Consider the following 22,938-nt stretch of genomic DNA (forward strand, 5'->3'; position numbering starts at 1 on the left):
ACTCGACCTTCGGTCTCGTAATTTATGACGTCACAGAAACCCGAGATGGAATTATTTTCCTGTAACTCTATCTATCTATCTATCTATCTATCTATCTATCTATCTATCTATCTTTTTAGACTGTCAAATGTTGTGAAGTAAGCAAATTTGTTTTACAAAATATACAGCCCTACCTAAAGTACACACAGACACAAGTATATTTCAGAAATACAAGCAATGGGTAAAGACGTGCAGCCTCCCAAAACGTAAAGAATGTACATACAAAACTTTGACAGTGGTGCGGTGTGAGCGAGCATGACATGCGCCCCCTCCCCACTCATTTATTGTAATATAACAGTGGAAAGTAACGATAATACATCAGAAGCCGTCACTGCATATTATTGCAAGCATTGGCACTCAGCTATGAACTCCTAAGATCCCTCTTAAATATGACCACCTGACCATCCTCTGCTCTCAGTCTTTTCAATCACAGCTGCCAATTAGCTAGAACTGGTGTCCCTCCCTAAACCCACAGCCTCTCCTTCATCCCGGTGACTCTGACACGTAAATCCTAGGACGGGCTGAACTTCACATTTTCGTAACGCTTTCCAGATCAGAGTTGTCCATGGAACAGTCCCTTAACTTGGAAAAGGAGAAAACAAAATGTTAAATCAACAACACAAAAAACAGAGCGTGGTGGTGTTTCTGTGTGTGCGGACATTACAGAGGAGCAGGGCAGCGATCTCACAATGTAAATCCACTAGACAATTGTATTTTTAATGTTTTTTTTTTTTTTTCCGGCTCTTAAACACTGCCTAAAAGACTGTGAAAGACTGTTCTGAAGTCATTACCTGCTCATCCATATCTTTATCCCAGATTGCACTTTTTTCCATTCCAACACTGGCAGAAAAAAAAGAAATACACTATATTAATTACTGAAGTGAAGTCAGCTAGTTTAACAAACAGCTCTTTCCTTGGAAAAGTTCACAGTATTTCTGCACGGCATCTTTGCAGTTCTCCCATGCGTTTGCATTTACCATAGTTTACCTGTACCATGCCTCGAACTCGCTATTCTTTATACACTTTGCTATGCTTTTGCTATGGTAAGCATTTATAAGGGTTATCTGCAAGATATTCCAGCAGTGGTTTAAAGGTGCTCCAAACTGATAGTTTTGCAGTTTCCAGCTAAGCAAATTGAACCCAGACACTAAATTGACACAGTATTGTCAGCTGTGACACTATATACTATATCATTCTCATCCACTTATCGTACTTGTGCTCTTCATGGACTTTTTACTATAAGTTAACTGCTCTTAGTCAAACTCACTCTTAAAGGTAATTATTAACTGTATTCTTTATTTTGCTCTTATTTGAATTTGATCATATTTTCTACTGATTTTACAGCACTTTATAACTGCTCTTATCTGTAATGTGATATTTTATACTGTAATATTTTGTAACAATTGTAACAAGGGCGTCTGCTAAGAAATAAATAATAATAATAATAATAATAATAATAATAATAATAATAATAATAATAATAATAATAATAATAATAATACTGTATATATGTATATATTGAAAGTTTGATTCAATCCCACCACGGGACAGGTAAATGAAACAGGTGAGGGAGTCACTCCCTCGATCTCTGGTGAGTGAAGGAGCACAGGCCCGTGCAGGCGCTGCAGTCTGTGCAGTGGTTCAGAAGAATGAAGCCAGTCTTACCCTGAGTTTGGATAATACTCTCCTGTCCCTGCAGGGACAAAAGACAAGAAGCGTGTTACTGGAAAGTGATTCAGATTCAAAACTGCCACTCAAAATCTTTTGCTGACTTTAATAGGCCACACATACAATTCATTTAAAATAGTAAGAGAAAAGGAGCACATCACCACAAATGGTAAAATGTATTTAGAAGTTGTTTAATATGCCTAATTAAAGCACAACGTGATCACACTTTTTTGCTTACTTTGTTTAATTAGCTTAATGTCCTTCAGAGGTTTAATACACACCACAAGTCTGAATAATTCAATAATAAAATGAACCACTCACTTTGATCATCATACTCCTTAGAAGGTATAACAATAGTAAGTCCAGCCGAGGCTATTTTAATGAAGAATACATTCCCATGTACAAACTGATGCATTTTAAATATATGTATGAGTGACAGCCTGCTCCTGCTTTTGTACAGAATGGGCCACATTTAAAAGTTAGTTTGTAAACAATACAAACTCATTGTATGTACAGAATTATGAACAATGAAGGATCCACTTACTGTATTTAAATATAGGAATAGATATCATGTTGTTTTGAGTTGTTTACTGCTTGGTTCATGACAGTAAGATTGTTTAACTTCTTTTAGAAAAGAAACAACATGCAGATAGGCATAGATGGGATGGGAAAATGACTCCAGTTGCACAGACGTTTGATTCATTTTTACAGTGAGCTTTTAATTAGCAATCGAGGTGACAAGCTTATGTGTGTTGGAGTAAGATCATAATAACACCTGGAATGGCTCAAACTGCTGTAAAATGGGAGTGATGCATGGCTAACTATTTTACCAGGGCTGTTACAGATTGAGGTTATACTGTATATATTTATTTAAAACTCACTGTATTTAAAGGCAACCACACAGCACACGCTGAGAACAATCACCAGGAAAAGAAAGCAACAGAAAACTACTGCAACGGCTTCAATGGAAACAGCAACCACTTCTGTAAGGACCAAAATATAAAAACAGGACAGTTTACACAACTGTAAATACAGTCAACCCTAAAATATAAGGAGAGTAGATAATGAGCACTGAGGAGGTTTTGGCTAGTCTTCCTCAATGTCTTCAGAAGTATGCTAGTCGATTGAATTTTGCAAGCTACTTTTGGCATTACTACTTATATCACAATTGAGTGTTTTATGGTTTTGGATGAAACCATTAATGACCATCAAGAGGGCAGGTGGGTGCTACGTTCAGGAGCCGCTGTATTGTGTCCAATTGATGCACGACACAGAAGATGTCGACACTATCACAATGTGATAAATATCTGGGCTCCGTTTCCAAAGCAGGCAGAAACATCTTTATGTATGTTTCAAGTTGGGAGTGTATTTCTTGCACACTCTTTGCTGTGTCGGGTCTGTCATGCATGTGATTAGAGACACTTTTAAACATGTCATTAAATCTAAGTAAAAATCAGACGAAACCCTGATATTAACATGCTTAATCTGTTTAAGTTGCAGTTTAAATGTTTAGAATTCTTTGTCGCTGACATTCTGAGAGCGAGACCTACACTCTCAGCGATATCGTAAGTGCAGTTGCTGCTAATAGGTTCCAATGGGGACTTGACTTCTAATATATTACTCAGGACAGCCAGTCAGCTGAGTGAGCACATTGCAGTACCTTTCACTTCAGCCTGAAGGGCGGCGCTCTTGATGCAGTGTGTCTTGTCAAAGGCATCGCAGACTGAACAGACATAAGTGCCGTTATGAACCAGAGTAGCAGACGGGATGGTTAGTATATTTCCTTGCTGGTTAAGTGAGTAGGAATCAGGGTTGGCCTGTAAATGATGTCCATTAAACATCCACTTATACACAGGGAAGGTGCCTTCCTCCACTGAGCAGGTAAACACCATTTCTTCATTCACAGACACTTCCAATGGGTGTGGCCTGCTCTCCAGGCTAACGCCTCGCACACGTGCTGAAAGCAATAACAGAGAGAATCAGGGTTTGCATTTGGTTCGCTTGTACAGTAACTGTCCTGCCTAAGAAACCCCTGCTGGTTTCTGGTGTCTGGGGGAGTGACATTTCATGCCCATTTTACCCCCACTTGCACCACTTACTTACTAAACATATTGGGGTAACACTTTACATTAAGTGTCTCTAATTACTGTGCTTTAAATAGTAGTCACTTAGTTAAAGGAAGAACAAATATCCCACGTAGATCGTAACTTGGGGTGACAAAAAGAAAGCATGCAACAAAATTGACAAAAAAAAAACACTTTCTGACACAAAACTGAACTACAAGAAACTGAATTACAAAAGAAAGCAATTCAGTACGAGGCTTCAATCTTGTTCCAATCTATATTCTGGGTATAACTGAATGCAGTTCATTTAACTTTGTGCACGCTAAATAAAGTTAATTCAATTGATCTAAACCGTATAGATCATTAAAACTAACCCTTTGGTACCAACTTGTAGTTTTGTCTTTTAAAGTGTGTAAAAAGCCAGTAGAAGTACAATTACAGTAAAAACTATTATGGTCAGTCAATATTTGTACTGTATTTATATTTGCCACTGTTTTTAGATCAATTCAATAGACTCAGACGTTGAAGGAATACAAACTGGAATGGCTGGTTTTGCAGACCCAAATTAGTGCTAAAGTGAGATGAGGTAATCAGCGATGAATGCTAAGCAGGGGCTGTGAAACCACTCGCTAATCAAGATTGAGAAGAAGTTATTTTACGTCCATACCTACACACACTACATACCTACAGACCTACATACCTACAGACCTACATACCTACAGACCTACATACCTACAGATCTACAGACATACATACCTACATACCTACAGACATACATACCTACAGACACTACAGACCTACATACCTACAGACATACATACCTACAGACATACAGACCTACATACCTACAGACATACACACCTACAGACCTACAGACATACATACCTACAGACCTACATACCTACAGACATACATACCTACAGACACCGTCTGTGTAACACTGTGCACGGGTTTCTTGCCATTCTCAGCTTGACATGTGAAAATGCCCATATTCTGATCTAAGGTAATAGGTAAGACGAATGTAACATTGAGCAAGTCTCCTGTATTGTTCATGATCTTCCTTCTGTTTCCGAGGAGAGTGAAGGTAACTGGTGGGGATCCTCTCTCTGCCTCGCATGTTATTCTTGCTCTGTAGTTATTGACTTGTTTTTGTACAGAATACCAAATTCTGGGAACGGAGACAGGCACTATACAAAATATAACACATGACATGCATCAGAAGAAGAATACAGACAACATATATACTGAAATCTACAAGGAAACCAATAGCTTGCAACCAATAAACCAGAAACTGGATTCTAATGTGTTGACATTGTAGTTATTAATATTAACATGTATCACAATTCTGAACTCTTTATACTTCATTACCAATGGAGTTATCAGAGGATAAGCAGCTTCCAGGGTAACACTTTACATGTAGTTACTTGGTAAATACAGGTGTCCTTACACATAATTACAATGTTATTATGAATAGTTACAATGCACTTAATGTGTAAATCTTTTTGCACGATATATGTAAGTACACAATTGTATCATAAAAGGATTATGGTTAGGGTTAGGTTTAGGTTTACATTAAATACATTGTAACTATGTATAATTACATATAATTATGTGTAAGTACACATGTAACCACTATGTAAATACACAGTAATTAGAGACACAATGTAAAGTGTTACCGCTTCATGTTGAACCCGAGTTCGGAAGTTGATCTTCTCTGGTTGGCAATCATAGGCATATGTAACATAAGTGACTTTATGGTAGATGGCACCAGCATTGTCTAGTGAGGAACTACTCTGTATTGCCAGCTATGCAAAAGAAAACTGCTGGCATTTACAAGATGGTACTGGCACTCACTAACATAAAGACACCGCAGCTTACTTTACACATGCTTATGACAAGTGAGCAGCTTCTGAACTCAGGCCAAAGAACCTTAGCATTGAACATATAAAAAACACGGTATTTAGAACCAAACAAAGATGTGGTGAGTAAAAAACACTGGGGCTCAATTAGCCTTGCAGATCATGAACACAATGTCAGTCTAACACTTCAGCCATTTAAAGCTGCTTACTCTGTACTATATTATATTTGACTAAATAATTCAACAAAAGACTTAAATGCACTTTACCTTTGACCTCCACTTCTATGTCCTGGCTATGACCTGCTGTTAGATTATTGTTTGCTACACAACTGTAATTCCCAGCCTGATTTTCGAGAACTCTGTGAATAGTCATCGATCTGCCTGAAGTTACTAATTTCATGGTCGCTGTTTTTCTTTTGAAATGCCATTCATAACGGAGACGATTGCCTTTCGCCGCATTGCAGGTCAGAGTTAACCTTTCACCTTCCCATACTTTAGCAGAGGGTGGGTCAGACTCAACTGTAACATCCTCAACCGGCACTGCAAGACATCACACAGCAAAAACAGTTAGCAAAGCATCCAATCTGAATTAAAACGAATCCCTAAAATGTGTCAGAAAACGCATTCATTATTTTGAAACTGATTTAAAGGTTTTCTGTATCAGTAATCATATTTTGAAACTGATTTAAAGGTGAAAATGTATCAGTAATCATATGAAAGACAATGTGTTAGTAATGTTAAACCAGCTTGCTGGAGATGACATTGGCAGAAGCAGAGTTGCTAAGGCAACTCCATTTGATCTTAGGCTTAGAATGATTGAATGATAATGCATGTGCAGGAATATATGGGAAAGGAGAAGTATGGTAAACAATGAACCATGTAAAAGAGAGTATTTTTTTTTTTTTTATATTTGTTTAAACTTACCCAGGGTTGTAGCTTGACTAGAAGGGTCAACTTTCATTGTAGATGTGCTGGTGCCTTAAAAATGAACAGAAAGTGTGTCATTTATATAAACAAACAATAGTAGATAACCATTTGAATTGTGGCACCAATATCCAAGAATTAGACACCAAAATAACCAGCAAATGTGATAAAGAGAGTGTTTTTTCTTGTTGTTTTATGCAGCATTAAATAATTGCACACTGCTTTGTTTTTTGTTGTTGTTATTCTGTACTTTTTAAAAGCTATAACCAAATTGTAATCCTAAACGGAGTAAAAAATAAACACATTCACAATTTCTAACAGATTCTAATAATTTTATGAATACTGATTTTCAGCTGATTTTCAACTAAAAAAATACACACAACCTCTTCCATAAAAAGGTCAAATAAGGAAGTCTCTGTAAGTCGCTTTGGATAAAAGCATCTGCTAAATGACTAAATAATAATAATAATAATAATAATAATAATAATAATAATAATAATAACCATAATAATAATAATAATAATAATAATAAAAAAGCATGCCTGCGGGCTCCCGAGTGGCGCATTGAGTAAAGGCGCTCCGCGCGGAGTGCAGGATGTGCCCTATAGCCTGGAGATCGCAGGTTCGAATCGACCGTGGCTGGGAGTTCCTAGGGGGCGGCGCACAATTGGCTGAGCGCTGCCCGGGTAGGGAGGGCTTAGGTCGGCAGGGGAATCCACGGCTCACCACGCATCAGCGACCCCTGTGGCCTAAACGGCGCCTGTGGCTCTGCAGTGGAACCGCCAGATCTGTGTTGTCCTCCGGCACTATAGGTCTGGTGGCATTGCTGTGGATCTGCAGTGCGAAAAATGACGGCTTGGCAGGAGCACGTTTCGGAGGACGCGTGTTCCAGCCTCCGTTTCTCGAGTCAGCGGTGGGGTTGCAAGCGGTGAGCCGAGGATACAGATAATAATTGGGCATGCTAAATTGGGGTGAAAACCGGGGTAAAATAATTGGCGACGACTAAATTAAAAAAAAAAAAAAAAAAAAAAAAGCCATGCCTGTAGTCTCTGATGCAATATTAATATTCATATTCTTTACATGCAATATCCGAATGTTTGTGGAGGTTTGTGAAAAATCATAATAACAATGTTAAACATTAATATGCGTTTGTTACATATGTTTTCGAATGGTCGTATGTTAATTATGTATTTAATATATTCTAAAATTAGATAATACATTGAGCATCATATAAACCTGCACAGTTAAAGAATGATGATGTTTTCATTCCTTGAATCTGGGAATATTGCAACATGTGTGCAATCTATCACACCTAGCACGTTTGGGAAGCCAGACAACTGAAAATATTTGTGTTTGGTTCTATTTTGTTCCACATTCACAGGTGGAACCCTTTCACTACAGAAAAGTGCATCTGTGACATCAGTCAGTATCTTTGACATAAAAGACTGACAGACGCCTGATCTGTCCCCAGCTGCTGTCTGGATGGCACCCATTAAATGGAAATGAATGGCTACTGTAACCTTTACAGGTACAGGTATAGTGTGACTGTGGGCTGCTTGTGATTCTAAATCAGACTTAAGCAGATCACACAGCTCTGTAATAGTGCCTATATCCAATCTGTATCTACGCATAACTTGTTTTAGAGATTTAGAAATGTCTGAAGGGGACGAAATATTCTAGGTTTAGGGTAGGGTCATTTTTTCCTCATTCGTTCCCTCTCGTGCTGCAGTCCAAGAATTGGAAGTGCCTCGATATCCTCCATTGTAGTTTAAATAAGACACGAGAGGGGGCATGTCTTAATTAGCGAGTGTATTTGATTTTTTGCACCTTTTGAAAATAAGGTGTTATTTGCAAAATAGAACTAGTTATGAATTTCCATTGCTTAACGAGCTGTAATGCAAGTGTATTTTCAAAAAAGCGCAGCCTACAATTCCATTGCACTACTGACTTATACGGCTTTTGAAAATACATTTTGCAACTTATCTGGAGTCGCAAAGGTGTTTTGCGACCTGCTTTTCCCTCTGCCCCTTTTCAAAATCAGGCTGGTCCAGTGGTTAAAGAAAAGGGCTTGTAACCAGGAGGTCCCCAGTTCGAATCCCACCTCACCCACTGACTCATTGTGTAACCCTGAGCAAGTCACTTAACTTCCTTGTGCTCCGTCTTTCGGGTGAGACGTATTTGTAAGTGACTCTGCAGCTGATGCATAGTTCACACACCCTAGTCTCTGTAGGTCGCCTTAGATAAAGACATCTGCTAAATAAATAAATAAATAAACACAATATATATTTTTTTTATATTTGTTTAAACTTACCCAGGGCTGTAGACTGAACAGAAGTGTAAACTTTCATTTCAGATGTGCTGCTGCCTTAAAAATGAATAGAAAGTGTGTCATTTATATAAACAAACAATAGTAGATAATCATTTGAATTGTGGCACCAATATCCATTACAGGAGCGGCTGATAGACCGGCTTGATGGACACATTGGTCAGGCCTGAGGTCACAGAGATCCTTGTTACATCAATCCAGACTTTTTACTTAGAAGCCCCTAAAGGAAATGTTTATTTCTGGGTTGGAATACATCCCATTGGGATGCCTTACCTGTAGTATATGTGTTTGGATCAGGAGTCTGAGTCTGAGGAGCTGCAGACGTTGCATGAAAAAAAGACACAAATTATTAAGACTCAATGAAGTGACTCAGCCTTCTCACCCTTTTAACACGTATCTAATCATAGTGTTACGAATATCACATAGTATACCTATTTTATTTCACAAACCCCCAAAAAATGGAATGCTTATAAATTTGTTTTAAATGTTTGTTTAAACTTACCCAGGGTTATAGCTGGACTAGAATAGTCAGCATTGATTCCAGATGTGCTGATGTCTTAAAAATGAACAGAAATTGTTTCATTTAAATAAACAATAGTAGATAATCATTTGAATTGTGGCCCCAATATCCAAGAAGAATCATAGACACCAAAATAACCAGCAAATGTGATAAAGACATCTAGTGTTTTTTCTTGTTGTTTTATGCAGCATTAAATAATTCCACACTGCTTTGTTTTTTGTTGCTGTTATTCTGTACTTTTTAAAAGCTATAACCAAATTGTAATCCTAAAGACAGTATAGTTCATTTTTAACATTTAACGGAGTGAAAAATAAACACATTCACAATTTCTAACACATTCAAATACTTTTCTAATAATGTTATGAATATTACATAAACAGCCTGATTTTCAACCGAAAAAATAAACACAACCTCTTCCATAAAAAGGTCAAATAAAGAAGTCTCTGTAAGTCGCTTTGGATAAAAGCGTCTGCTAAATGACTAAATAATAATAATAATAATAATAATAATAATAATAATAATAATAATAATAATAAAGTGTGCCTATAGTCTTTTATTAATAGTCTTTTATTAATATTCATATTCTTTACATGCAATATCTGAATGTTTATGGAGGTTTGTGAAAAATCATAATAACAATGTTAAACATTAATATGCATTTGTTACATATTTTTTCGAATGGTCATGTGTTAATTATGTATTTAATATATTCTAAAATTTGCCAACCTCCACTTAAAAGCCCCTGTTCGAATTTTCTGAATAAGGCACTGTTCTCCACGATAAATGAGTTGTGGCATGAAACAGGGTACTTAGCAACTACATCCGTGATACATTGAGCATTACATAAAACTTGCACAGTTAAAGAATGATGATGTTTTCATTCCTTGAATCTGGGGATATTGCAACATGTGTGCAATCTATCACACCTAGCACGTTTGGGAAGTCAGACAACTGATAATATTTGTGTTTGGTTTTATTTTGTTCCACATCCCCAATTGGAACCCTTTCCCTACATAAATGTGCATCTCTGATATCAGTCAGTATCTTTGACAAACAGGACTGACAGATGCCTGATCTGTCCCCAGCTGCTGTTTGGATGGCACCCATTGCATGGAAATGAATGGCTACTGTAACCTTTACAGGTACAGGTATAGCGTGACAGTGGGCTGCTTGTGATTCTAAATCAGACTTAAGCAGATCACACAGCTCTGTAATAGTGCCTATATCCAATCTGTATCTACGCATAACTTGTTTTAGAGTTAGATTTAGAAATGTCTGACAGGATGAAATATTCTAGGTTTAGGGTAGGGTCATTTTTTCCTCATCCCTCCCCTCTCATGCTGCAGTCCAAGAATTGGAAGTGCCTCGATATCCTCCATTGTAGTTTAAGTAAGACACGAGAGGGGGCATGTCTTAGTTAGCAAGTGTATTTGGTGTTTTGCACCTTTTGAAAATAAGGTGTTATTTGCAAAATAGAACCAATTTTGAATTTCCATTGCTTAACGAGCTGTAATGCAAGTGTATTTTCAAAAAAGCGCAAAGCCTACAATTCCATTGCGCTACTGACTTATACGGCTTTTGAAAATACATTTTGCAACTTATCTGGAGTCGCAAAGGTGTTTTGCAACCTGCTTTTCCCTCTGCCCCTTTTCAAAATCAGGCTGGTCCAGTGGTTAAAGAAAAGGGCTTGTAACCAGGAGGTCCCCGGTTCGAATCCCACCTCACCCACTGACTCATTGTGTGACCCTGAGCAAGTCACTTAACCTCCTTGTGCTCCGTCTTTCGGGTGAGACGTATTTGTAAGTGACTCTGCAGCTGATGCATAGTTCACACACCCTAGTCTCTGTAAGTCGCCTTGGATAAAGGCATCTGCTAAATAAACACATAAATAAATAAATAAATAAATAAATAAACAAACACAATATATATTTTTTTTATATTTGTTTAAACTTACCCAGGGCTGTAGACTGAACAGAAGTGTAAACTTTCATTTCAGATGTGCTGCTGCCTTAAAAATGAATAGAAAGTGTGTCATTTATATAAACAAACAATAGTAGATAATCATTTGAATTGTGGCACCAATATCCATTACAGGAGCGGCTGATAGACCGGCTTGATGGACACATTGGTCAGGCCTGAGGTCACAGAGATCCTTGTTACATCAATCCAGACTTTTTACTTAGAAGCCCCTAAAGGAAATGTTTATTTCTGGGTTGGAATACATCCCATTGGGATGCCTTACCTGTAATATATGTGTTTGGATCAGGAGTCTGACTCTGAGGAGCTGCAGGCCCTGCATGAAAAAAAGACACAAATTATTAAGACTCAATGAAGTGACTCAGCCTTCTCACCCTTTTAACACGTGTCTAATCATAGTGTTACGAATATCACATAGTATACCTATTTTATTTCACAAACCCCCAAAAAATGGAATGCTTATAAATTTGTTTTAAATGTTTGTTTAAACTTACCCAGGGTTATAGCTGGACTAGAATAGTCAGCATTGATTCCAGATGTGCTGATGTCTTAAAAATGAACAGAAATTGTTTCATTTAAATAAACAATAGTAGATAATCATTTGAATTGTGGCCCCAATATCCAAGAAGAATCATAGACACCAAAATAACCAGCAAATGTGATAAAGACATCTAGTGTTTTTTCTTGTTGTTTTATGCAGCATTAAATAATTCCACACTGCTTTGTTTTTTGTTGCTGTTATTCTGTACTTTTTAAAAGCTATAACCAAATTGTAATCCTAAAGACAGTATAGTTCATTTTTAACATTAAACGGAGTGAAAAATAAACACATTCACAATTTCTAACACATTCAAATACTTTTCTAATAATGTTATGAATATTACATAAACAGCCTGATTTTCAACTGAAAAAATAAACACAACCTCTTCCATAAAAAGTTCAAATAAAGAAGTCTCTGTAAGTCGCTTTGGATAAAAGCGTCTGCTAAATGACTAAATAATAATAATAATAATAATAATAATAATAATAATAATAATAATAATAATAAAGCGTGCCTATAGTCTTTTATTAATAGTCTTTTATTAATATTCATATTCTTTACATGCAATATCTGAATGTTTATGGAGTTTTGTGAAAAATCATAATAACAATGTTAAACATTAATATGCATTTGTTACATATTTTTTCGAATGGTCATGTGTTAATTATGTATTTAATATATTCTAAAATTTGCCAACCTCCACTTAAAAGCCCGATCGAATTTTCTAAATAAGGCACTGTTCTCCACGATAAATGAGTTGTGGCATGAAACAGGGTACTTAGCAACTACATCCGTGATACATTGAGCAGTACATAAAACTTGCACAGTTAAAGAATGATGATGTTTTCATTCCTTGAATCTGGGGATATTGCAACATGTGTGCAATCTATCACACCTAGCACGTTTGGGAAGTCAGACAACTGATAATATTTGTGTTTGGTTTTATTTTGTTCCACATCCCCAATTGGAACCCTTTCCCTACATAAATGTGCATCTCTGACATCAGTCAGTATCTTTGACAAAGAGGACTGACAGACGCCTGATCTGTCCCCAGCTGCTGTCTGGATGGCACCCATTGCATGGAAATGAATGGCTACTGTAACCTTTACAGGTACAGGTATAGCGTGACAGTGGGCTGTTTGTGATTTTAAATCAGACTTAAGCAGATCACACAGCTCTGTAATAGTGCCTATATCCAATCTGTATCTACGCATAACTTGTTTTAGAGTTAGATTTAGAAATGTCTGACCTGAGAGGGGGCATGTCTTAATTAGCGAGTGTATTTGGTGTTTTGCACCTTTTGAAAATAAGATGTTATTTGCAAAATAGAACCAATTATGAATTTCCATTGCTTAACGAGCTGTAATGCAAGTGTATTTTCAAAAAAGCGCAAAGCCTACAATTCCATTGCGCTACTGACTTATACAGCTTTTGAAAATACATTTTGCAACTTATCTGGAGTCACAAATGTGTTTTGCGACCTGCTTTTCCCTCTGCCCCTTTTCAAAATCAGGCTGGTCCAGTGGTTAAAGAAAAGGGCTTGTAACCAGGAGGTCTCTGGTTCGAATCCTACCTCACCCACTGACTCATTGTGTGACCCTGAGCAAGTCACTTAACCTCCTTGTGCTCCGTCTTTCGGATGAGACGTATTTGTAAGTGACTCTGCAGCTAATGCATAGTTCACACACCCTGGTCTCTGCAAATCGCCTTGGATAAAGGCATCTGCTAAATAAACAAACAAACAAATAAATAAATAAAGAAACACGATTTTTTTTTATATTTGTTTATACTTACCCAGGGCTGAAGACTGAACAGTAGTGTAAACTTTCATTTCAGATGTGCTGTTGTCTTAAAAATCAACAGAAAGTGTGTCATTTATATAAACAAACAATAGTAGATAATCATTTGAATTGTGGCACCAATATCCATTACAGGAGCGGCCGATAGACCGGCTTGATGGACACATTGGTCAGGCCTGAGGTCACAGAGATCCTTGTTACATCAATCCAGGCTTTCTACTTAGAAGCCCCTAAAGGAAATGTTTATTTCTGTGTTGGAATATATCCCATTGGGATGCCTTACCTGTAATATATGTGTTTGGATCAGGAGTCTGACTCTGAGGAGCTGCAGACCCTGCAGTGACTCAGTGACTCAGCCTTCTCACCCTTTTAACACTTGTCTAATCATAGACAATGAATGGCTACTGTAACCTTTACAGGTACAGGTATAGCGTGACAGTGAGCTGTTTGTGATTCTAAATCAGACTTAAGCAGATCACACAGCTCTGTAATAGTGCCTATATCCAATCTGTATCTACGCATAACTTGTTTTAGAGTTAGATTTAGAAATGTCTGACAGGATGAAATATTCTAGGTTTAGGGTAGGGTCATTTTTTCCTCATCCCTTCCCTCTCGTGCTGCAGTCCAAGAATTGGAAGTGCCTCGATATCCTCCATTGTAGTTTAAGTAAGACACGAGAGGGGGCATGTCTTAGTTAGCAAGTGTATTTGGTGTTTTGCAGCTTTTGAAAATAAGGTGTTATTTGCAAAATAGAACCAATTATGAATTTCCATTGCTTAACAAGCTGTAATGCAAGTGTATTTTCAAAAAAGCGCAAAGCCTACAATTCCATTGCGCTACTGACTTATATGGCTTTTGAAAATACATTTTGCAACTTATCTGGAGTCGCAAAGGTGTTCTGCGACCTGCTTTTCCCTCTGTCCCTTTTCAAAATCAGGCTGTAAATAACCACAATATTTTTTTTGTTATATATGTTGTAGGCTGACTAGAAGTGTCAACTTTCATTATAGATGTGCTGGTGTCTTAAAAATGAACAGAAAGTGTGCCCATTACATTTGAGGTACTCTAGATAACCGCATTTTTCTTTCTCATGTGTGTTTCTTAAGAGTCGCACACAGTTCTCACCTCATCATGATTCAATGATCTGTTGTCAAGACCCATCGAAATTGCAAACCTGCACCGCAAAATCTGAGGATGCATCATACTTCTCATAATTTGTGTAAAACAATGACAGGGCATAAAGAAATAAAGCAGGTTGAAAGATCAGCTCTTCCTCTTAACTAACCTATTATTTTTGTCATTTAGAATCATTTTGAATACAGTTTCAAGTTTCAGTCATCACAGCACAGTTACTTTTTAAAACTCAGAGACTTAAAGCACCCTGTTTCCTCTATAGAGCTCTCAAACATGTCTTCTCTCTTGATACAGCTGGTACACCAGAGTGTAACCATTAACCCGACCCCTCCTACAACACTCTGCCCCCTAGTGAATGTTAACAAACACACCAGTAAGTGCAGGGCTGTCCAATCCCAGTCCTGGAGGGCAATTCCACTCCAGGTTTAACAGGTATATAATTAACTACTTCAGGGTCAGGGTGGAAGTTTAATTGGTTCAATTTTGAAAACCGATTCAAACACTTGTCTAATAATATTATGAATATTACATAAAGTGTCTCCATTTAATTTCTTAGACACTAAATAACCACAATATTAAAAAAAAGTTTAAACTTACCCAGGGTTGCAGCTTCAGAATACAGGGTGGTATTGCCAGCTGATGTGTCATTTAAAGAAACAAACAACAGGAGATAATAAACATCAATCAGACAAATGTGGTCATTTAGAGGCGGTAGCTTACAAGGATACAATACTAGTATCAATAGTTTAATAGAAAATAAAACTTACTTGTTTCAAAGACTTTGCAAGCAAAAGCTGAATAAGGGAAAGCAAATGTTTTTTTAGCATTAGAAAGTTATTTGAAAGATGTTTTACTTTTTTTTCTGTCAATGTATGCAGTATTAAATAATTGCACACCATTTTCATGTTGTCTGTACTTTTTAACAGCACAATAGTATCTCCGAGTTAAATAAAGGTCAGAATGATACCACAATCAGAAGAATAACCATCTTATACACATTTTTAATTATGTATTATATTCAATCTTGCAGTTTAAAAAAAAAACAATTATTCAAAGCATGTGAACAGCAGGTTAATGCAGAGTAATTGCTGCTAAAGTAACGTTGCAGTCCCCCATGCTAATGCGATTTTACCATGGCTGCTCCATCCTGCTTTTCTTTGCTTTAACATGTTTTCCTGTGCTTATATCATGGTACAGTATACCGCGGTCAGCTTTTCTATGGGTAGTGTCCCAGTATCATCCACAAGCTGAATTACAAGCCTCCCTGCTAATAGTGCTACTCACCCAGGATGAACAGGATCTCTCCCTGAACTCTCATGTTTAATCCCATTCCTCGGACGAGCCTCGGGTCACTGTGTCCCCTCAATGAGTTCCTCACTATTGTTCTTATGCTGGAACTGGAAGTGTAAGAGGAACCCAACTTGTTTTTTCCTTTGACCGTTGCAAGCGTTCCCACCCTAAAGTGCGTAGCAGGGGAGGTGCAGTCACTGCAATATGCCGTCTGCACTGAGGAGATAGCAGGGAGGCTAACTCCTCATAATGTTAGAGCAATCCCTCCCTCTTGAAAGTTTACTGTGGGCCAGCATGATAAAAGCATGGCAGAGTGAGTTCAAATACACTGGGAAGCATGATAAAGCATAGGATGATAATGCACAATGAGGTGTGGTTAGAAAAGAGCCATCTTACTGCATACTAAATAAGCAAGAGAAAAACTAATTAGCCATAGTAAATTATATTGTTTATTGAAACACAGCAGTTTTCACGCCAGTTTTACAATACGCACCTGGAAATGTGTTCAGCAGCCTACACCTATTACCATCGCTGTTAACCCACATGCTTGATCCATAGTTGCTGTTCTTTCTCATGCTTATCTAAGACACTTTCCTGGGCTTCTACATGGGATTGTGACTTACCCCATGCAAAACAAAACCATACAGCACTGCTGTTATTCTCCTTGTTCCTCATTGCCTTATCCTGAAGGCTATGAAACAAAAGAAGCTGGTTTTGAAGGAAAGTAAGGAGGAAATGCACAGCTGAGCAGAGGCACAAATGGGGACCGGCATTAAAAAAAATAACATTGTCTTTCACCACAGTGCCAAGAAACAGGACAGAAACACACTGCAGTAAATGATCTTTAAATTACATCAAGTAGCATAAACACAGCACATTACTCCTGAAATACTGGGCTAGACAGCGTTTACTCCAGTCTTTAATTAACTGCTATTCTTTGGCTGGAAGAAAACACCTGACAAAGCCAAACAGCCAGGTAATAAAGGTCTCCCGAGCACCCTCAAGTTGTTTGTGTCTCAATTGGTAACATTAATATGAATTTGATCTCTGTTAAAATAATAGGAGTTAATTAAAGACTGGAGTGCTTTGAAAATATGGCCCATTGAGCCTTAAAGAAATCTATACAGAGTGAGGTTCATGTTTTCAACGTTCACCTCAGGGACATTTATTCTTCTTGCAGGTGTACTCCTGCTCACCCCAGACTCCTCGCTATGTCCCAGGTGGCTCATTGCAGGTCGGAAGCCACAGGGGTCCACCGGGTCCTCCCGGGGAGGGGTGGGGGGCTGGCAGTTCATTTTTTCTAATTTCTACCCCGCCTGTTCCTCGTGGCTTGGGGCGACTAGGCCATTAACTACATCATGAAAGGCGCTATATTGATGAAGATTGCATCGTGTAATATTAAACTGTTTCTAGCAAAGCACCTTGGAATCTTTTCAGAGCTCTTGGATAGTATGTACTCCGGACTGTATACCCCCATCGCTGTCCTCCTGTTCCTAAGAATCACCAGGCTTGGACAGTCACTGTAGCGGGGTGAGGTGACTCCCTCTCTAACCCACAGGCGCTCCAGAGCCAATGTGATGCTCACTGTGGAATTTGCCAAGGTGCAAATCTGACACAGCCTGCACACTATGTGGTTGTGCCTTTACCAGATGAGCCACTGAAGGACCCCTAGTTCACAAACCACTTTTATTCCAGTCTTTAATTAACTCCTACTTTTTGAAATGGAGAAAAACACCTTTCAAATTTACAAAAGTAGAACCACACATCTAAGATTCTGTACTCCTAGGTTGACAATTTCTCCTTTTGCAACATTAAGTTAAAATGTTCTTATTTTCAAATGATTTGATTTAATTAAAGACTGGAGTGAAGGCTTTGGAAAAATAGTCACATGTGTCTTCTCCATATAATAATAATAATAATAATAATAATAATAATAATAATAATAATAGTAACACAATTGCATTACTTGGTGATGTCAAGTGCTTTTGAAAATACTGATTAGGTAGTTGAAAGAGTACAGAATAGTACAATATAATACTGCATTATTGACATATCAATAATGCAGTTTACTGGTCAAAAAGGACAATGGGTATCCGGTATTGGCATTGCAATTGGCTTTTTTTTTTATTGTTATTCAAAACAATATATGTTGCATACCTGTAAAACGCATTGAAGCCATGCATTTTTATCAATGTGCAGCATATTTGCCTTTTTTCATTTACTCAAACCATGTTCTCGAAACTCTTTCTAGACTGCTTTGATGAGTGGAATGAGAAGTTTGAGTAAACTTTATCACAGTTGTTTGTCCCCTAAGGGCTAGCTTACCCAGCTCCCCCACTTGCTGTTAAACTTGGCTGGCTTAACGTACCATTCCGAGATGATCAAGGGGGTGGCAAAGGCCTCTGACAGGATATAATAGAGAGCTCTCTGAGCGACTCCCGGGAGACTGTTGATGCAAGCTGCCACCACCTCAAAGCTCAGGTTATACTGCTGGAGGAGCAATTAAAAAGAAGAGAACGAGGCTGTATTTCCATTGAGCGTCTACATGCTGCATTAATGTCTCTACACACCACAAACGACTTGTTTGCCTCAATGGAAGAAAGCAAAAGTTTGCTAGAAATATAGTATTTATAAACAAAAAATATTCCATATACAATATTATTTGCTATATAACAGCAAAAATGCCTTTCATCCATGGGGACTGATAGAATCATTGTTCATATAGTATACACTCTATATATTCTACAGTAAACCCTTAGAATATATAGAACACCAAAAATGATCATAATTTTTATTTGCTCAACAGGGATGTCGAATTACACACCAAACAAATTGAAGAGCATCTTATTATAAGTAGAAATATTAAAAAACAGCCAATATGAGAGTTTCAGATGATTGGCCAATATCTTTTGGTATGCTATGGAATCCACTTTACCAAGTATTGGAATTAAATTTCTTGTGCCATTAGAGGAAAAACAGCTCCATAGAAGGATATTATCACCTCCATGCTTGACAGTAGGTATGGTGTTCTTTTCTTTGTACGCCTCACCAGACTTTCTCCAAACATAACGACTATCAGCGTGACCAAATAGCTTGACCTTTGATCAGAACTCCTAGCCATCATTCAAATGCTGTTTTGCAAACTTTAAGCGATTGTCCTTGTGACATTTTCCTAAAAGGCTTTTTCCTTGGCCTGCGACCATTGAGACCTTCACCATGCAATACTCGACCTATGGTTGAAATGGAAACCCCATTCCCACTTGCAGCCAATTCACTTTGAATATCTTTGGCAGTCACTCTCGGATTGTTATTAACCTTCCTCACAATTCTTGTACTTGTTCTTGGTGAAAGAACCTTCTTTCTTCCAGACCGAGGGAGCGTTGTGACAGTACCATGAGTCTTGTGCTTCTTGGTAATAGAAACAATAGTTGAAATTGGGATACTCAAATGCTTGGAAATCTTCTCCAGTACTTTCTTGGGTAGTCCAGGAGGAAAGTGGTCTGGATGCAGGCCAGAAAATCAAACAGCAACAGTTTGGACATCTCCTGCCTCACCTTCGTCTCCCAGCACTGCAACAGACAAACAAGAACTGTCCTCGTGACAGCAGGAGGGGGCACTGATTCCTTCAAATCATTGATTTCGAAAACAATTCTACCCCACGTTTGCTCCATTAAATCCTCATCCAGGTCCATCTGACACCAACGAGAGAACAGTGAGCAACAGTCGGGCTGCTGTCTACCTCTACACAAAGCAGGAACTGTCTATTGGAAAACATAAAACAATACCAGTCTGTGGTAAAGGAGACATGATGCCTGATGATAATGTATAATGAGGTGGAGGGAGGTCTGAAATTGTCCAAGGACATCCCCAAAGACCACATTGGCCCCTCTTGACCAATGCTTTTTGGTGCAATCTGCAGAATTTTTGTTCACATAAAATCCAAATGGAAATACAACAAAACTAGCGCGAAACAACCCAGCAGTTTCATCATGAAGCCCTAGTTCTTTGTTTTACTAGTTGTGTTGCAGTTCACAATAACATCTCTGGTGCTCTCTGGCACTCCAGCTGTCATCATGCTTCATGGGTAAAAGCAAGGAACCTGCTGTGCCCAGGACTCTGCCTCACCTTAAGGTCGTTCCTGATTCTGCTTTGTTTCAGCGTGGCCGAGTCTGTCTCCTGGATGCAGAAATCCCAGTCGGCAAAGATCTTGAAGCTCAGCAGGGTCTTGTACTGCCGGCCCTGCACCCACCGCACCTTATAATCTCTCCCCAACATTGGGTAAGTGGGGGTGGGGGTAAGAGAAGGATAGCGATAATGCATAGTTTTGTTCTGGATAAAGGTTCATACTCATTCACGTCAAATTAACCCTCAAAGTGAGCTGTGACCATTTGGGCAGCAGTGTGGAGTAGTGGTTAGGGCTCTAGACTCTTGACCGGAGGGTCGTGGGTTCAATCCCAGCTGGGGGACACTGCTGCTGTACCCTTGAGCAAGGTACTTTACCTAGATTGCTCCAGTAAAAACCCAACTGTAAAATGGGTAATTGTATGTAAAAGATAATGTAATTGTATGTAAAAATAATGTGATATCTTGTAACAATTGTAAGTCGCCCTGGATAAGGGCGTCTGCTAAGAAATAAATAATAATAATAATAATAATAATAATAATAATAATAATAATAATAATAATAATAATAATAATTTGTATGCATTGCAGTTATTGCATTTATATCCTATTACCTTGACTCACCTGCAGAGGCCGCCATTATCCATAAAAGACGTGCCTCACCTTACATGACAATGACATGGGGATAATGTATAATGAGGTAGTCTGAATGCTATTTACACTAGCACACTTTTTTTCTGAACAAACATTTACAGTTCTGGAAAGACTAATTACAAGCCACTATGCTAAATGTTAGGTTGTTTATTTCTGGTTCATAATTTTGTGGGGGTTTGTTTGTTCTGAAAGTTGCACTGTTGACTAGTTGGATTGAAATAGCTTTGAAAATCTAGCCCATGGTCTAATACTGGATGTGCAATTATGACTTTCAATATTATTGTGGGTAACAACCCCTATGTAAAACCCATAGAAGAGGTAGCAGTCTTCCATAAAACCCTGGGACAAAGGAGACAGTAGGAAATACGCCAAGACAGCTGCACGTTTTATACGACTGCTTTTGAAGCTGCTGTTTCTATTTAAAAAGAAAGCAATACTTACGGATCCTAAAAAAATCCTTAACGTGTGAGCACAAGGCTTTCTTATCCCTTATACCACTGCTGCCGCATTCCCCTACAAATAACGATCGCAGGTTAGCTTGTTCTCTGTTAATTGAAATAAGGGTCTCTGGTAAATCGTGATATACCACGGCTAATGCATATTATACGTTACCGTTTACCTCTTAGAAAGGTAAACTCGCTAAAAAACTCTCATCCTCAATCTCACTTCAGGTCCAGGCTGAAGCGCGTTCGCCAAGTCTTCGCGGATGACAGATGTAACTCAGAAATTACTTCAGATAAAACTTCCACCAACGGGCCGTTCGCATAAAAAGCCAAAACGGTATCATCACTGGTATTAGTTTCTCGCATATTTCTCGCTGGAATAATTTTTTGTCGAGCATAGTTCTGTAGCTGGGTCGCTACGTCGGGCCTAGCAGCTTCAGCCTGTGAACCTAATAAAATAAAAGACCGTTGTAAAAAAACCCGCAAGGCTTAATAACGTTATTTAATATACAACTTTTTACACACAAAACAGGTAAAACAACAAGAGCCTTTTAAATTTCTACAGACGGCACAAGACAGCGACCGTATTTCAGTTTGAAAATCGAAGCCTCTCATTGGCTGAACAGGTTAACAGGTAACAAGGAGGGACACCGAACTCCTCGATGTGGAAGGGGTGGGAATGAGGGGGTGGGGCAAATGGGATTGATTGGATAAAAACCACATCGAATGACAAAGTGCACGCCGAATGGATAAAAGGCACATTGGATGTATAAAGCTCATAATTAATGTTTGATGCTAGTTTTTAACATTCGACTGTGGCATTTAACATTCAATACTTGCATTTAATATTCAGCGTTGAATTTATTATTTGATGTTAAAATGTAACATTTAATGTTAAACTTTAACATTTGATACATGAATTTAATATGTAATGCTAGTATTTATTATTTGATGCTAAAATTCAATATTCGATACTTGCTTAAATTTAACATTTAATGAATTGCCATTCATTATTTAATTTTTGTTTCGCCTCCCATACTTAACAAGCTACTGACTTGACTTGAACGATGCCTGCCTGTCATCGAAAGAGGGCACAATAACCTTTAAATAAACTAATTAATCAATTAATTAATTAATTAGTCAACTACTGGAATATGTTCAAGGGAAAGACGTTATTTCTGTTCTCACTGTGTTTTTTAAAAAAAATTGCAAAGTTTACGACAGAAACGGCAACATTTTTTGCCGCATAAAAAACGTTGCACAGCTGTAAAATTGAGTTGTAGCAAGCACACTGACTTGTAGTATTACAGCAAGCACGTACTTGTTGAACTAAATACACCGACATGACAGCGCATGATTGTAGCGGCAATAAAAAAATGAACATCCTCACATTCTATTACTTGTCCAGATATTATTTTTGTGTGCCGTGTGAACAGTGTGTTTGTTCCTTATAGTGGAGGAGAAGTAAATGCGTTCCATGATGTATGTTTTTACAACTCCCCCTATAAAAGCCTCCCCACCCTGTAAAAGCGTAGCAAAGCGTAATAAATCATAGTGAAATCATGGCACTGGGCATTGTA

General features: G+C 38.0%; 1 protein-coding gene across 5 annotated transcripts; it reads right to left on the reverse strand.

The window, feature by feature from the left end:
* Nucleotides 1-267: 267 nt before the first annotated feature.
* LOC117424062 (Fc receptor-like protein 3) lies at nt 268-21,526 on the reverse strand. Of its 5 annotated transcripts, none has more exons than XM_034928470.2 (20): nt 20,265-21,520; nt 18,508-18,629; nt 16,134-16,306; nt 15,617-15,643; nt 15,447-15,485; nt 13,711-13,764; nt 11,870-11,923; nt 11,641-11,691; nt 11,353-11,406; nt 9,381-9,434; nt 9,152-9,193; nt 8,864-8,917; nt 6,553-6,606; nt 5,896-6,168; nt 4,688-4,957; nt 3,368-3,664; nt 2,589-2,690; nt 1,705-1,732; nt 831-879; nt 268-621 (listed from the first exon to the last, which is right to left on the reverse strand). In XM_034928470.2, exons 1-20 carry the CDS (start codon nt 20,457-20,459, stop codon nt 568-570), a joined length of 2,046 nt encoding a protein of 681 aa, XP_034784361.2. In that variant the 5' UTR covers nt 20,460-21,520; the 3' UTR covers nt 268-567. The 5 variants fall into 5 exon arrangements, with proteins under 5 accessions (XP_034784361.2, XP_058848384.1, XP_058848383.1 ...); XM_058992401.1 differs by having other exon boundaries at nt 16,134-16,246; nt 20,265-21,517; XM_058992400.1 differs by lacking the exon at nt 15,617-15,643 and having other exon boundaries at nt 20,265-21,526.
* Nucleotides 21,527-22,938: the final 1,412 nt, after the last annotated feature.

This window comes from Acipenser ruthenus, chromosome 19 (assembly GCF_902713425.1).
Source record: "Acipenser ruthenus chromosome 19, fAciRut3.2 maternal haplotype, whole genome shotgun sequence".
NCBI classification, from domain to species: Eukaryota; Metazoa; Chordata; class Actinopteri; order Acipenseriformes; family Acipenseridae; genus Acipenser; species Acipenser ruthenus.

What these genes read in the sequence shown, in the direction of transcription:
- LOC117424062 (XM_034928470.2), bottom strand. Translation starts at nt 20,459, where the DNA reads ATGCATTATCGCTATCCTTCTCTTACCCCCACCCCCACTTACCCAATG. An exon ending in TTCTGAAGCTGCAACCCTGG is followed by an intron (nt 13,765 to 15,446) that starts GTAAGTTTAAAC and finishes TTGATTTTTAAG; the next exon opens with ACAACAGCACATCTGAAATG. An exon ending in TGTTCAGTCTACAGCCCTGG is followed by an intron (nt 6,607 to 8,863) that starts GTAAGTTTAAAC and finishes TTCATTTTTAAG; the next exon opens with GCACCAGCACATCTACAATG.